The sequence below is a fragment of the Quercus robur genome, chromosome 12, assembly GCF_932294415.1.
Source record: "Quercus robur chromosome 12, dhQueRobu3.1, whole genome shotgun sequence".
Classification (NCBI taxonomy): Eukaryota; Viridiplantae; Streptophyta; class Magnoliopsida; order Fagales; family Fagaceae; genus Quercus; species Quercus robur.
In genome coordinates this window covers 19,298,543-19,312,568 of record NC_065545.1, presented here as the reverse complement: position 1 = coordinate 19,312,568, position 14,026 = coordinate 19,298,543, and the positions used below count along the sequence as shown (strand labels likewise).

Genomic DNA, 14,026 nt, shown 5'->3' with positions numbered 1-14,026 from the left:
AAGACCCTCCAAGCCTAGCCTACCCCATGTACTTGAGCCCTCTAAGCTTCTACTACCAACTAACTTAACGAAACTTTGTCTTCTCTAGCTCTCTGGATCACGCAATACGCCCGATTGCATCCGTCAAGCCTCATCGACTTCTTTTGGCAAATCCCCAAAACTTCCCAAGCTCCAAAACACTCTCTACACTCTAAAAAGGTGTGGGTTATGTTTGGGTACAAATTTTCTCTCAAGGTATGACAATGGGAGAGGGAAGGAGAAGAAGCTAGAATGATTTCTCACTAAGAATGAGTAGCTCTCTCTCTAAAAGATGGGTGTGTGTGTTGTAAAAAACTTATCTAGGATTTTTCTCTCTGAATTACCTCCTTATAATTTCTGTGGGTAATAAGGGTAAATATAGTATAGGTGAAGGAAAAGAAAGTCACACTAAAAAATCCTCTAGGCGGAATGTTTTGCGAGTACTTCACGGGAAGGCCTTACTCGCAAGGCACTCGCGAACTAACAGCCTGACACAACTCTTTAGCTTCCAGCATGTGCTTCTCACATGGCTCTTTCGCAGGTTAACTTCTCGCGAAATCCACTTGATTTTCAATTAAGCTTGAGTCTTCACTAACTTAATATTAAATCCAATACAATAAAATTCCACAAAATACAGGGAACAAAATTAAAGCAAATATAACACTTTTTATCATGGAATAAAGCCGACAAAACACATAGTTGTAAATCACAACTTTACTATATGTAATCAATAGAATGCAAAAATAGGGTGTTGGAGCATTTTAATATTAAATAATTAAAATGAATAAATGTTATAACATAAATGTAAAGATATAGGAGTGAATATGGAAGATGAAGAGTTAGTGAAAATGTTTAATCTCACATTGAAAAAGAGAAAGAGTATTTTATTCTTTTTAATGGTGGTGATTAATAGGTTAACATGAATTGTCTCAGATATTGGGCTAGATACGTGCGCAAGGGGGAGGTGAAGAGTGGAGGTATCAAAAATGTAAATGAATCAACTTCTTGGATCCAAAGTTTAGCCAACCAAGGGCTTGAATTTCCTTAAAGAGAGCGAGTGTCGCGCCTCAGTCCAAATAGTGTTGTGTAATTTCTTTCTTTACGTTAATAATATTCAAAAATATTATTCAATTTCTTTTTGTTTTATTTCCATTATTATTGTATTTGCACCAACATAGGGTGATGGAACATAATAGAACATTCTTATTGCCCTCCGAAGAAAAAAAAAAAGAAAAAAAAAATAGAAGATGAAGAAGAAGAAGAATAACTTTATTTATTAATGGCTGCTTGGATTTGTTCCAGAGTCCTCCCCTTTGTTTCAGGTACAATCATGATCATAAACAATATAGCCAGTGCATTGATTGCTGCATACAGAAGGAAGGTACCTGAAAACCAGAGACACTAGTTAAGTGGTATCTAATGATTTCCTAAGCACATCCTAACATAGAGTTAGGTATTTTTGTGGAAAATCCCTGTTCAAATTAACAGACTGCTCAAATTCTTTTTAGTTTCATCACTCCAACAAGCTAAACTGTTTTTTGTATATGTTGTGATACCCTAAACTTGTTTTATATTTCCATACTAAAAATTTTTGTTGCTAAGCTAGTAAACTCGCCTGATATAGTATTGCCATACTAATTACTAATACTACTTTTAAATGAAAAGGAAGAGCTTTACCATAGGTGCTCCAGCTCATAAGATAGTTGAAAGTGTAGGAACATAGCCATGCACCAAACCAGTTGACTAGAGTAGCAAGGCTTCCAGCCTGTCCTTTAATATTGATCGGGAATATCTGCAACAGATGGAAAATTTTTGATTGGTGGCACAGATCAAATTTTAGATAGGATGAGAACCATTATATTGCTGATTCTAATTACCTCAGACATCACAACCCAAGGAACTGCACCCATTCCTGCTGAAAATGATGCTATGTACAGCTGACATCAAGGAATAAATGTTAGAGAACATGAGGGAAAAACATAGAGAAGTGATTTTTTGGCTGACTGATCTGAGTTGCATAGTTATTTTGAAAAGCAGTTGATTTTACCAGTATGCCAGTAACAGCGAGTGCAGGGACTGCCTGGAGTGCAATTTCATTAACCTGATTCATGAAACAATCTTTACATGTGAAAACTATTAAAACTCATAGAGGAAGCTTTTAATTTGACAGTTTGACAATTACCTTCATATAGAATGCAATTGCTGCTAGTAAACAGCCTAGGACCAATCCTGATCCAGAAACCTAAAGTGAAACCAAACAAATAAAAAACAGAGCAAAAAATACAATACTTATATTCATGAATGAGGAGTTGTGTGAGCAATTTTTCAGCTGATCATGTTTTGCACTAAAACATACCAATAATAGGGGCTTTCTTCCAGCTCTATCTATGAAGAATGCTCCCATTCCAGTAACTATAACCTGCAAATGAGATCATATGAATATGTTTATATAAGAAAGAGTAATCATAGATTGTAGGGAGTTGGCAAAGTGAATGAGAATTAATTACCTGTAAAATTGCATAGGTTATAGTTCCAATACTAGAAGAAAATCCTGAGGTATCACGTACAATAATTAGATACTAATTGTAGAACAAACTATCTTTTGAGTATCTGTTTAAAGTTGTTCGAGGTAATTTACTGTATAAAAGATGGAAGATAAAGGCATTTTGAAGTAACAGAGGCAAAATTTTGTTGAGAATTTAGTTTTATCTGGTCAATGAGATGCAAAACAGAGCATAAAACTAAAAAGGTTTCAGAAGGCTGCAATTTTGTTTCTTTCCCATTTTTGTGAAGTTAAAGGTTTACACCAGGCCTCTTGCATTCCTGTTCTGGTAAAGGCAATATTTATTAATGTCTATATACCTGCTGTCTCAAATATTTCACCAGTATAAAAGCAGACTCCATTGATTCCCCCAAATTGTTGACAGACCATCAATCCAACTCCTATCTGTTTAAGGAAGAAAGAGTTCGATAAAACTAGTTTTGCTAATGGTTTTGTTAAGAATGAATTGATTGCAAAACAAAGAGAAAAATTCAGTAGTTAGAATTTGCTTAGAGAGAGAAGCTATACAATCACTGAGCGCAAGTATCTTTTGTGAAACAATTCCAGGAGCTTGGGTTTTGGTAGCTGCTCAAGAGTTGTTATATAATCCTGTCAAGCAATGACATGACACCCCTTTACTATATCATCCTGTGAATGCTCGAAAATTTTCACATTGTAGATTGGTATATAGTTCAGAAATCAGAATCTAGAACCTGGATTTCAGCTGCCTCCTGAATTATATCAACATCCTTGCCACGAAGTTTCTGAAGTGCAACCTCAAAATCTTTTTCCCGCCCTCTCTTTGCCTAAATTTATAATGGGAAGTGCATTCTTTTTATTGTTATCATTATAGAAAGACCATCATGAACAATAATCTATTCGTGTGTGTGTGTTTATGTATATACATGTATGCACGGATGTCACATATCTGAATTTGACTCATCCCTATTCTTACCAGCCATCTAGGAGACTCAGGAATGAGAAAGAGACCCAAAACCAGAACAGCACATGGGACAAGTCCTGCAAGTACTTCACAGTGAGCTTTCTGTCATAGTATCGCTCATTGTAGGATCTTCTAAGATATACACACAATATTATGTCTTACAAGGATTATGCTGAATCTCACTGTTCTTGATAAAATAAAATAGAAAATTTGGCTGTGCAAAGAAAATTCACCGGTTAATGCTAAAACTCTCCATGATAGTACTGTTCCAATAATGAAGGCAACAGACACTCCCATGCAAATCATAAACTGTAGATTAAGAAGACAACACCAGAAATCATCCCATGTCGTATCAGAAAGGTCTGCATTATGTTATCACTGTTGCATTCTTAAGAAAACAAATACCACTTCACAACAAAATATGTTTCTAGCTTCAGAGATTGAATTGTTATAAATACAGTGTTCTCCAATTGGTTTTATGGTACATATTTACCTGATTTACTGTTGTCAGTGCTCCTCGAAGATTCTTGGGTGAAATTTCAGCTATGAAAACAGGTACCTTATTATCCACGGTATCAAACTTGTTAATTAAAGGAGATGAAAAAATCACAATAGAGTATATCACCAAAAGATGTGGTGTCAAGTCTTATATCAAATAGGATGTATTAATTTTCAGAAATATAAAAAGATATGCACCACATAGGAAAAGACACCCATTCCATATCCTGTTGCCAGTCTTCCAATGTCCAAAGCTAAAGCCCCCTATTGTCAATCAAGATGTAGAAAAGATGATCAGGTCAAGCTTTTGGTAAAAGGGATTGGCTTTGTAGTTATAAGCACAAATGACTTCAAAGAGTGAAATGTCAGAACCTCAGCAAAGTAAATAGCAAGCCATCCTGCAACGCAGACAGCAGCAGACACTCTCAATGCCTGCATGTATTCCACAGTCGATATATTGATACATGGTGAACATCCACCACAAAATCCAACAAAAAGGAAAAGAATAATTTTGAAGGATTTCATTATGTATGCATGATCCTGATCTCAATAGAATAACCATGATCAACATTTGCTTACCCCTTTCCGACCAATAAAATCAGCGATAGGACCACTTGTTATTGCACCAATCATTGCACCAAAGGTCAATATGGAACCAAAGACTGAATACTGCATTCACACAGAGTCATTGAGTAAGGCAAAACAATTTGAAAGTCAAGCGCCCAAAGACTTGGTTTGCCAGAAATGAAAGAAATCATAAAATTTTCAGTAGTATGGCATGTTGTGTCATCCAGAACATCCTCATTAATTGTTTCAAGACTTGTATTATACTTTTCACTTTTGAATTTATATATCCTAACAGATAAGCTTGAAGCACCAAACTTATACAACTAGAATAATTGCTCTAATCACTAGCATACCTCTGCTAAAGATAGACTGAGTTCTTCCCTAATAGCGCTCTGAGTAGGTGATGAATAACCTGCCTGGAAACCAAAAGAGTGTGACAAAACAGAAGATGTCAGATCATTTTCTTGTTCCAAATTGTGCACAGAAAAGTTATGTTTTTGAGGTCGGTTTCTATTGGTAATTCCAATTGTCATATCTTTTCTATGCTCTATCTGAAACTGAGGTAGTTGAGAGCTTATTAGAAAAACTAAGCATTAGTACAAGCTTGGAAGGAAAGCCAAAAAACATAAAAAGCACTTACACAGGCTCCAAATGCGTAGGAGCCACAAACTGCAACAAATGTACTGAAGTAAACCATCCAGGGATGCCCACTGCTGCTTTTCTGAGATGGTCCATCTTCTCCATGAGCTAGATTATTGTTGTCCTGTATAAGTGGCTCTCTAATCTCTGCCTCCTGCACAGAATTCTCAACATCCTCTTTGATGGCCATATCCTCTTGTCTATATAACTTCAGTATCTTTATATATATCTGTCTCTATAAAAATAGCAAAAAGAAGAAGATACAAAGAGATGCACTCAGAAGCAAGGAAGTGTATACTAGTAGAAGCAAGGATATTTGTTTCCTCTAATATATACTTGTAAATATGGCACTATACTCTGTATGCCATGAGTGATGAAAAAAATCTCAGTTCTCAAAAAAAAAAAAATGCTGTACCTATATTCGACTCCTTTTCCACAGTGTATTATTGAGTTCAATTCATGTAGCATAACCAAGTTGGCGATGATTTATTCAATTTGAAATTGGCTTGCTCAAGTTGTTGCTAATTGTGTGTCGACAAGGAAATGTTTATATTAATTTTGGCATAACTGTAAAAGGCTTTTATCTTTTACATGCAAACAGAGTTAGACAGTAAAGTTACGTGGTCTTTTACTTTCACATGGACATGGCAGAGTGAAAACTAAAAAGCTTTATATCAATGATTTGAGAAAAGGAAAAAAAATTCTCCTTTTGGGTAGACTTTTTTTCTCTCTTCTTTGGAAAATTTTTGTATTCTTGCACTTCTGTACATATATTTTGTGATTGTGTGGAGGATGTTTTTATTTAAACGGAGAATAAATATCAGATCTAAATAGTCAAATTTGATATAAAGTTAATTCATCTTTTTCATTCACTTACATAGCAGAACTTAGCCACGAAAAGAATGAAAAAAAAAAAATCAGCTTTCATTCCTTTGTATACTGTGAAAAAGAGAGGCAAGATAGTGAAACAAACTTCTAATAGGAGTAATATTAGTGTTTTTTGATAGGTTTAAGGAAAAGAATACCGTCAATAGTTAATATCCAGATTATGCTCTATGGTCCTCCATTTGGCTCTTTTTTATTTTTTTCTCCCTTATTCTTATTTATTTGTCTAACGGAATAATTTTTGTGGTCCATAGTGTGGACTTTTAATAGTATGAAATAAATTCCAAGCTCTGCTATGCTTCAGGCTAGCTGGAGTTGGAATTTTAATTCTAATTGAAGATGAGAACTTTGATTTTGACCAATAAATCTATCCCATCCGTCTTTTTTTGATTACTCATCTATTTAATTTATATTAAATTGCAAATTACACCCCTAAGGTCTGGAAGTAATTAAAGTTTACATCTTAAAATTTCAGAATACGGATTTTACTCCCTGACATTTAGGGGTATTTAGATTTTATACCGTGACGTTTCAAAATTTAGATTTTATCCCTATATATTAGGGATTTTTGGATTTTATTCCCTAAATTTTGGAGGTGTTTGGATTTTACACCCTAAAGTTTCAGAATTTGGGGTGTAAAATCCAAACACTCTCAAACTTTAGAGGGTAAAATTTAAATTTTGAAACATCAAGGTGTAAAATCCAAACATTCTAAATTTTAGGGAATAAAATCCAAATTCTGAAAATTTAAGGTGTAAAATGTAATCACTCCTAAATTTAGAGGTGCAATTTGCAATTTATCCTTTATACGGTATTCCAATCTATGATCCTCTTAGAAAAGTCAATAACCGCAACCTTAAAAAGATTTCTAACTCATTATCATTTTTTTTGTTAAAAGGATAGCACTTTGAGAAATCCAAATCCTTTTATTTGAAAGTCAATACATTATAGGATATCCCCTAAGTTACAATATTTATCCTAAATCAAGGATGGATGGCGCAGCTGAACGTTCATTCATATTCAGAAATTGAAATAGGCACTAAGCAGTGATAACTACTTTCACGCAATAAAAGCAAAGCACAAAGCCTCAGCTACCAAAACTTTCAGGTAACTACCATTCACTAACAAGTGGATATCTTCAACTTTGATTGTTAGTTCGAGGCTTTTCCTTCTCTCTTTGTACAAGGACAGGACATTATGAATCCACTTGGCTGTCACTTCCAATGAAATAGACTAAGCTTCGTAACCAATACCGTAAGGCCTAAAATGTTGAATTTATTACACGGAAAAAATTTCAGTTTTGTGTAGAATAAGCTACATGAGATGATGCTTTTGCTGTGAAAGGAACAACTGATTCATTCTTGTACTCGTGTGGAAGTTGTGCAAATGCAATGTAAAGCCATTCACTAATCACTGTGACTACAAAAAGAAACCTTGGCATAGATGATGCCAGTGTCATTTGTCAACAAACAAAACAAAAAAAAACGTGTTGGCTTTAGTAAGGGAAGAATATGTAGAAGACGGTATGATCATGATAGAAAATGATGCATTTGGAGCCATCCAAGCTGTGACAAAGGAGGAGTGCATTTTATATTGGAGGCTGTAAAGCATAGTCCAGGACACCAAAGCTTTGGTCTCACTTGTATTTCATTGTCACGCTGTTTTTAATTGGGTTGCTAATATAAAGAGTCGGAGCAGAATTAACATGGTTTGACCTACTTTCAAAACAATTTGGGTACACATATAGAGAATAATCCTTGGCTATCCATATACTAACCCTATGGTTAGTACTATTAGTACTACTACAATGAACCTAGCTAACTACCCACACAAATATTTCTGACACCTAAAATGCTGCAAACTGTGCTCTTTTGAATCGGTTTTAAGGCTATTTACTGCCCCCAGATCTCCCGTGCTGTAAACCTGGCCTTGGATTCTGATTTGGCTCAATGTATGCTATTATATTATATGAATTTATTCTCTTTTCTCTTTATGAATTTTGATAATATCCCAACAAAAAACATTATTTAAATGTGTATCATACCATGGAGCTTGACTAGTGAAAAAACATGTGAATTCATGACTTTTTGGGATAACTATAAATGAACCTTTTTTCATGGATGTATATATGCTTAGTTGTTTTAAAAGCAAACATGGCAAATTATAAGCACCAGTGATTTAAACTCTTTTTTTTTTTTTTTTTTTAGTTTATTTATCAAAGTGATATATACTACTTTTTGACAAATCTACTATTAGATTACATCTTCTTTTTATATCCTCCATGTTTGCTAAATTTCTAGAAATATAAAGATCAATAGCTATATTATCAATAAATTGTTTAAATTATAAGCTCATATTTTATGTATAGCTATTTATCTTTAATTTTTCTAGAAATTTTGCAAGCATAGAGAATATAAGAAGAAGATGTAACTCAATAGTAGATTTATCATAATTAACCTTCCATAAAAAATATATTAAATAAGATTATAGTCTTAAGTTAGAACAAATTTTGTAGCTAAACTTTATTAGATATATAAACTTCTGTAGTGTCAAGACGACAGTGTGAGACTGTTAAGTGCAACCAAAACATATAGTAGTTCATTACCAGCACATGGACTGCCTAGCCACTTTCTTTGGTTTGTAATTATGGAGCTGTAGCCTGTAGATGTAAGAAATGGTTACTTTGAGGCTTAATTTGTCCGTAACTTATGCTGAAAGTTGCCAGTGGATCATAATGTGCAAAACAAGACAAAAAAAAATGACAGCTAAATAAATTGATAGAAAACCAGATAAGCTGTGTTCAGGTCTATTGTTTGGCCATGGCACTGGCAGTGTTGTGTTTAATTGAAACACCTATCACCTCTAGTCAAGTCAAACACAACTCAAGATTTTCTAAAATATTAAAAGTACTTGACTGAGAATGAGTGTGGTCCTGAGGTATCTGGCATGTGAAGCTGAATCAGCATCTATATCTTTGCATGTGTTTAGGTACACACTACACGGGAAGAGATCTAACTTAATGAAGGGGAGGATAAAGCATTGTAGCTGATTCAATGCATATATCTTTGCTTAATATTTGGAAGATATTCACATTAAAATAATAAATAAATAGAGTATTAGTATTAGGAGATACTGTTATGTTCTCTTTTGTTCTAAGTGACTATATGTCAATGTGTATGTTCCCTATGTTTTTAAGTCTTGTCTATCTTCAGGCTTAATATCAATTAGTGTCTTAATTTGATAATAAAAATGATAGAGAACCGTTACCATGAACAAACGTTATAGGTTAAAATTATCTATAAAAAAAAAGTATTACTTTGAAGCTTACAAAAAATTAAATAAAAAAAATAAAAATAAAAACCCTTAAATAGATAACATTACAAATTTCTTCTTAAAAAAAATTATAGTAATTAACATTACAAATTCGCAACCTTATTGGAGTCATTCAAATTGGGAGGATCTGTGGTGCTTGAATTAGAGAGTTAAAAACAATAAAGACTGGATTTTGATAAAATCTTTTATTCATTACCAAAGGAAAGGCATTACCTTTAGACTCAGCTCCTTTCGTGATATCACTCGTCAAAGCACGTTCTCTGTATTAATTATTCATACTAGCCTCTGAGACTCTTCTATTTTTTGGGTAAGGATTAATTGGAAGCATTTATTATAATTTGGGATTACTTTATTTTTCAATCACAAAAAAAATCTAGGGGTGTGATGAAAAAATTATTTCACTTGCATACACATAATACTCATCACACCCCTAGGTTTTTTTTTTTTTTTTTTTGTGATTGGAAAATATAATAATCTCAAATTATAATAAATATTCTAAATTAACCCTTACCCAAAAAAGCACGTGCTTAGAGGCTAGTATTTTACTTGTAACTCAATTGATTGAAATTTCCCTACCCCAAATATTAAATAGCATTAATATATATATATATATATATATATATTTAATAGGATAGGCTCTCATGTTATGAAGGATTTGTGTGTGTGTGTGTATGTGTGTGTGTAATGGAAGTTGTGAAGTTATCTTTAAAATTGTATCAAACTTTTTTAAACACCATGAAAACTTGAAAAGTCCACCTATTCTCAAAGTTAAAATCATGTCACATAAATTTTAATTTTTTGTATTTTGGTGCATCTATTATTTTTTTGAACCCGAGCCTAGAAGTTTTTTGTTTTCCTTATAAACCGTCACAATTCTAAAGCAAAAGTTTCAATTGCATAAAAAAATAATAAAAAATTTAAAAGTATTAATTTTTTAAAACACCAAGAATATCGTTTGAGATGGCCACCTATTCTCAAAGTTTAATATGAAGCCACATAATTTGTTTTTGGTGCATCTATTATTTTTTGAAACCAGGCCCAAAAGTAATTTATTTTTATTTTTATTTTTTTTGTACTGGCACAATTCTAGTAAAAAATTTCAAATGCCTAAAAATAAAAAATAAAAATAGCACAGCCTAACAAAGACTAAATTAACAAATGCCTAAACTTGATAATATTTAAAATAACACAGCCTAACAAAGACTAAATATCAAAACTTGATAACATAATGTGAATGCTTTTGTTAAAATAACATACCAATATTCAACAAAAACCAACTGTGAATTGTGAAATCCTCATCAAAAGACAGGCTGCCAATAGTTGTGATAAAGAAGTCCTTTGCTTTTGTAAATAGAGTTTATTCTTCTTGAATTTTGATGACAATGCAAACTCACTCACAACCTGTTCATAAAAATTAAATTCAAATTCAAATCATCTATTCATTTGTGGACGTGTTCAATAGTTGACAAATGCGTAACATCAATGGGCAAATGCAACATCCTCAAATTTATATGAATAAAAATATTTAACATAAATCCATATAAGAAAGAGCCTAGTTTAAAACATAAAATCATAAATAATATAGTTTCTAATTTTTAAAGAAATGTTTCCATACAGCAATAAGTAGTAAATAACATATGTATATATGTAGTATTGAAGCCAATTGATGAACAATTTTAAAATTTAATTTTTACGACTAAAAAAATGCACTATGACCCATAGATATATAGAACACACACACGCATGAACACTTACACAAAGACCAATACTTGATAATGGTATTATTCCTCTTTAATGGAATTGAAAAGCTATGGTACGAAAAAACCTGCTGATGACCATAAAAAAGTCTTAAGAAAAAAAAAAAAAGCTGAATATGATTAGAAAGGAAAAGAAATCTAGCCCAAGAATAAGGGAGACCTTATCGTGATTGTAGAAGATTGAATTTTCACAGTAGTTTAGTGGGAAGTTTGTATTCTGTAGTGGGATTGTATGTAATTAGTGGGAAGAGTTTTTGTTTTATAGTGGGAAGTTGAAAGCATGAAGGAGGTTATTCAAAGGTTTTTGTTTTTGTTTTTGTTATCTGTATCTGTATATATTAAGAGGATTCAGAAAGTTAGTTATCTGTATATATTAAGAGAATTCAGAAAGTTAGTTATTGTTTTTTTTCCTGTCAAAAATACCCTTAAATTAATTAACCAACAACTTAAAAATTGGGATAAAATAGTAAATTGGCAAAAGAAAGTTAGTTATTACTTTTTTTTATTGTCAAAAATACCCCTACCTAAAACTTAAAAATGTGGTTAAAATAGTAAATTACAAAAATAATAAATTCTTACTTCTACATTAAAATGTCTTCCTGCTTCTAATAAACTCCTATTTTTACGTTAATTTAAATTCCTAATTTTACTCTCTAACTCTCTACAAAATAGGATCACTCTTTTGTTAGTTTTAAAACTCCTTCAATCTACAAAACTCACCTCACGTATTTATTTTTTTTTTTTTTTTGTGATTGGAAAAGGTAGAAATCTCAAATTATAATAAATGTATATTATTAATTTTTACCTAAAAAATAGAAGAGCGGCTAGTGTAGATAGTGTTTTACGTGGGAGTTAAATAAGTATTTTTACTAAGTTTTGCCCCTACTTAAACGTAGGCTGTATTGGGAATATGTTCTTATTTTATAGATAGTACTTTATGTGGAAGTTAAAGAAGCATTTTTACCAAGTTTTGCCCCTATTTAAAAATAGGATTTGGAACAAAAAAAATCCGGTCCAAACAGATACAGCCCCTTAAATAGTAGTATAGATGATGCAAAGAGATCTTGGGATGTGTGTTTGTACTTGGTAGGCACTGGTTTTCCCTTACTGGATTTGCATTTTCATTAGCTAATCTGGATATTTCTGCAATTAATGCCAGTGCCGGCTCTTGCCGACCCCTAAATTGTGGAACGTATCCAAGCTTTATCTAATTAGATTAGTTCTTTGACTTCAAAAAAATAAATAAAAAAAGAGGTTCGTTATGTATAGCCTGCGATAAAAATCTTTTTAATTTTTATTTATTTATTTTGGGCTTAAATGTCATCATGTTTAAAATGGAATAGAGGATCTCTCTTAGTGAATATGTTTTTTTTTTTTTTTAAACTAATTATTTGTACATGAGTTAGTGATCGATACGAATGGAAGAAATTATTTGAAATTGAAATTCTTGATTCTTCAACTCTCTTGTAGAGGCATTGAAATTCAAATAAGAAAAATCATTTATACGAGCCCATAGTTATCAGTATCGTACAATATGCAATACGTATCGTATTGTGTGTAAAAAATTCCGTATCGTATCGACATATCGTAAGTGTTCATGAATTGTACGATACAATATGTGTATCGTATGAATCGTATCATATCGTAAAATTGTACGTATCGTACGATACATAGACAAATGCTTTAAAATGAGATTTTATGTTAAAATTTGTACTCTTATTGGAATCTAACTAGTTGTTAGACTTGTTTTGAACACAAAATTATTATTAGTTTACTTAATGTAGCCTACTAAATTAATATATTCATAAGTTTTTTTTCCCATCTCTCCTACAATTAGACTACACAGTACACACTTACCTTTCACTTTAATATTAATTTTTTTTTAATTTTTATTTTTATTGTTATTGTTATAAGTCCAAGAAACTAGATGGCCAAAAAAAATTTATAAAAAATTATTAAAATAAAAAGAACAAGAAGAGATAGTAAATGTTAATGACGAATGGCAATGGAGAAAATTTTAATGAAGAAATAAATTTGCAAAATTATAAACATGATGATAGCGTTGACTTAGATGAGGTTGATTAGGCAATTTGATGAATATGATGAAAATAAATTATTATTTTTGGGTCATTTGTAATATATTGCTACTTTTGAATTTAAGTAATTTGAATGTGTATGTTATAAACACATGCTAGTTTAATTTATTTAGTTAGCTTGTTAAATATTATTACATAAGTGATGAATAAATTGGTTATTAATTGAATATATTCAAAATTTATAATGAATATACCCATTATATATGTATATTTATAATTTTTTATAAATTTTATTAAGTATTTGTGTATCTTACGATATACGATACAAAAAAAAAAATTAAGAATCGATTCGCGATACGATTCACATTTTGACAACTATGTACGAGCCTCATCACACGTGCTTCGCACGTGCAATGATGCTTTTTATTTTTTTATTTTTTGGGTTTACACATTTTAATTATGTCAGTTTTATTTTATTTTTTATTTTACGAAGAAGTTGTCTTAGTTTTTTTTTTTTTTTTTTTGAGAATGAGTTGTATTAGTATTTGACTACTAATATGATAGAGAAATATGGAGGTGGAAAAAAAAAAATTAGTGATAATAAAAAATGGTACGTTTTTGGAAAAAAAAAAAAGTTTTATTTTTTATATTTTTTTCAAAAAAAAAGAAGGTGTATTAGTACTTGACAATTAATGTGAGAGAGAAATGTAGAGGTGGGAGTAAAAACTATTTTTATTTTTTAATTTAGCTAAAAATTAGGAGTTTGTAAATTACTAATTTTATATGTCTAACCCTATGACTTAAGCAT

The 14,026-nt window shown here is 31.6% G+C and overlaps 1 protein-coding gene across 1 annotated transcript; it reads right to left on the bottom strand.

The window, feature by feature from the left end:
• Positions 1-1,085: 1,085 nt before the first annotated feature.
• On the bottom strand, positions 1,086-5,793 carry LOC126710349 (sugar transporter ERD6-like 7). The gene is made up of 19 exons (XM_050410767.1): positions 5,623-5,793; positions 5,209-5,442; positions 4,922-4,984; positions 4,581-4,670; positions 4,374-4,433; positions 4,200-4,265; positions 3,997-4,062; positions 3,737-3,812; positions 3,516-3,580; positions 3,274-3,366; positions 3,089-3,169; positions 2,881-2,965; positions 2,526-2,569; positions 2,375-2,437; positions 2,201-2,260; positions 2,066-2,119; positions 1,896-1,955; positions 1,696-1,810; positions 1,086-1,403 (listed from the first exon to the last, which is right to left on the bottom strand). Exons 2-19 carry the CDS (start codon positions 5,395-5,397, stop codon positions 1,288-1,290), a joined length of 1,446 nt encoding a protein of 481 aa, XP_050266724.1. The 5' UTR covers positions 5,398-5,442; positions 5,623-5,793; the 3' UTR covers positions 1,086-1,287.
• Positions 5,794-14,026: the final 8,233 nt, after the last annotated feature.

Coding starts and splice junctions, on each gene's coding strand:
- LOC126710349 (XM_050410767.1), bottom strand. CDS start 5,397: ATGGCCATCAAAGAGGATGTTGAGAATTCTGTGCAGGAGGCAGAGATT. Junction 4,985..5,208: donor CCTACGCATTTGGAGCCTGT/GTAAGTGCTTTT, acceptor TTTGGTTTCCAG/GCAGGTTATTCATCACCTAC. Junction 2,438..2,525: donor TAACCTATGCAATTTTACAG/GTAATTAATTCT, acceptor TCTCATTTGCAG/GTTATAGTTACTGGAATGGG.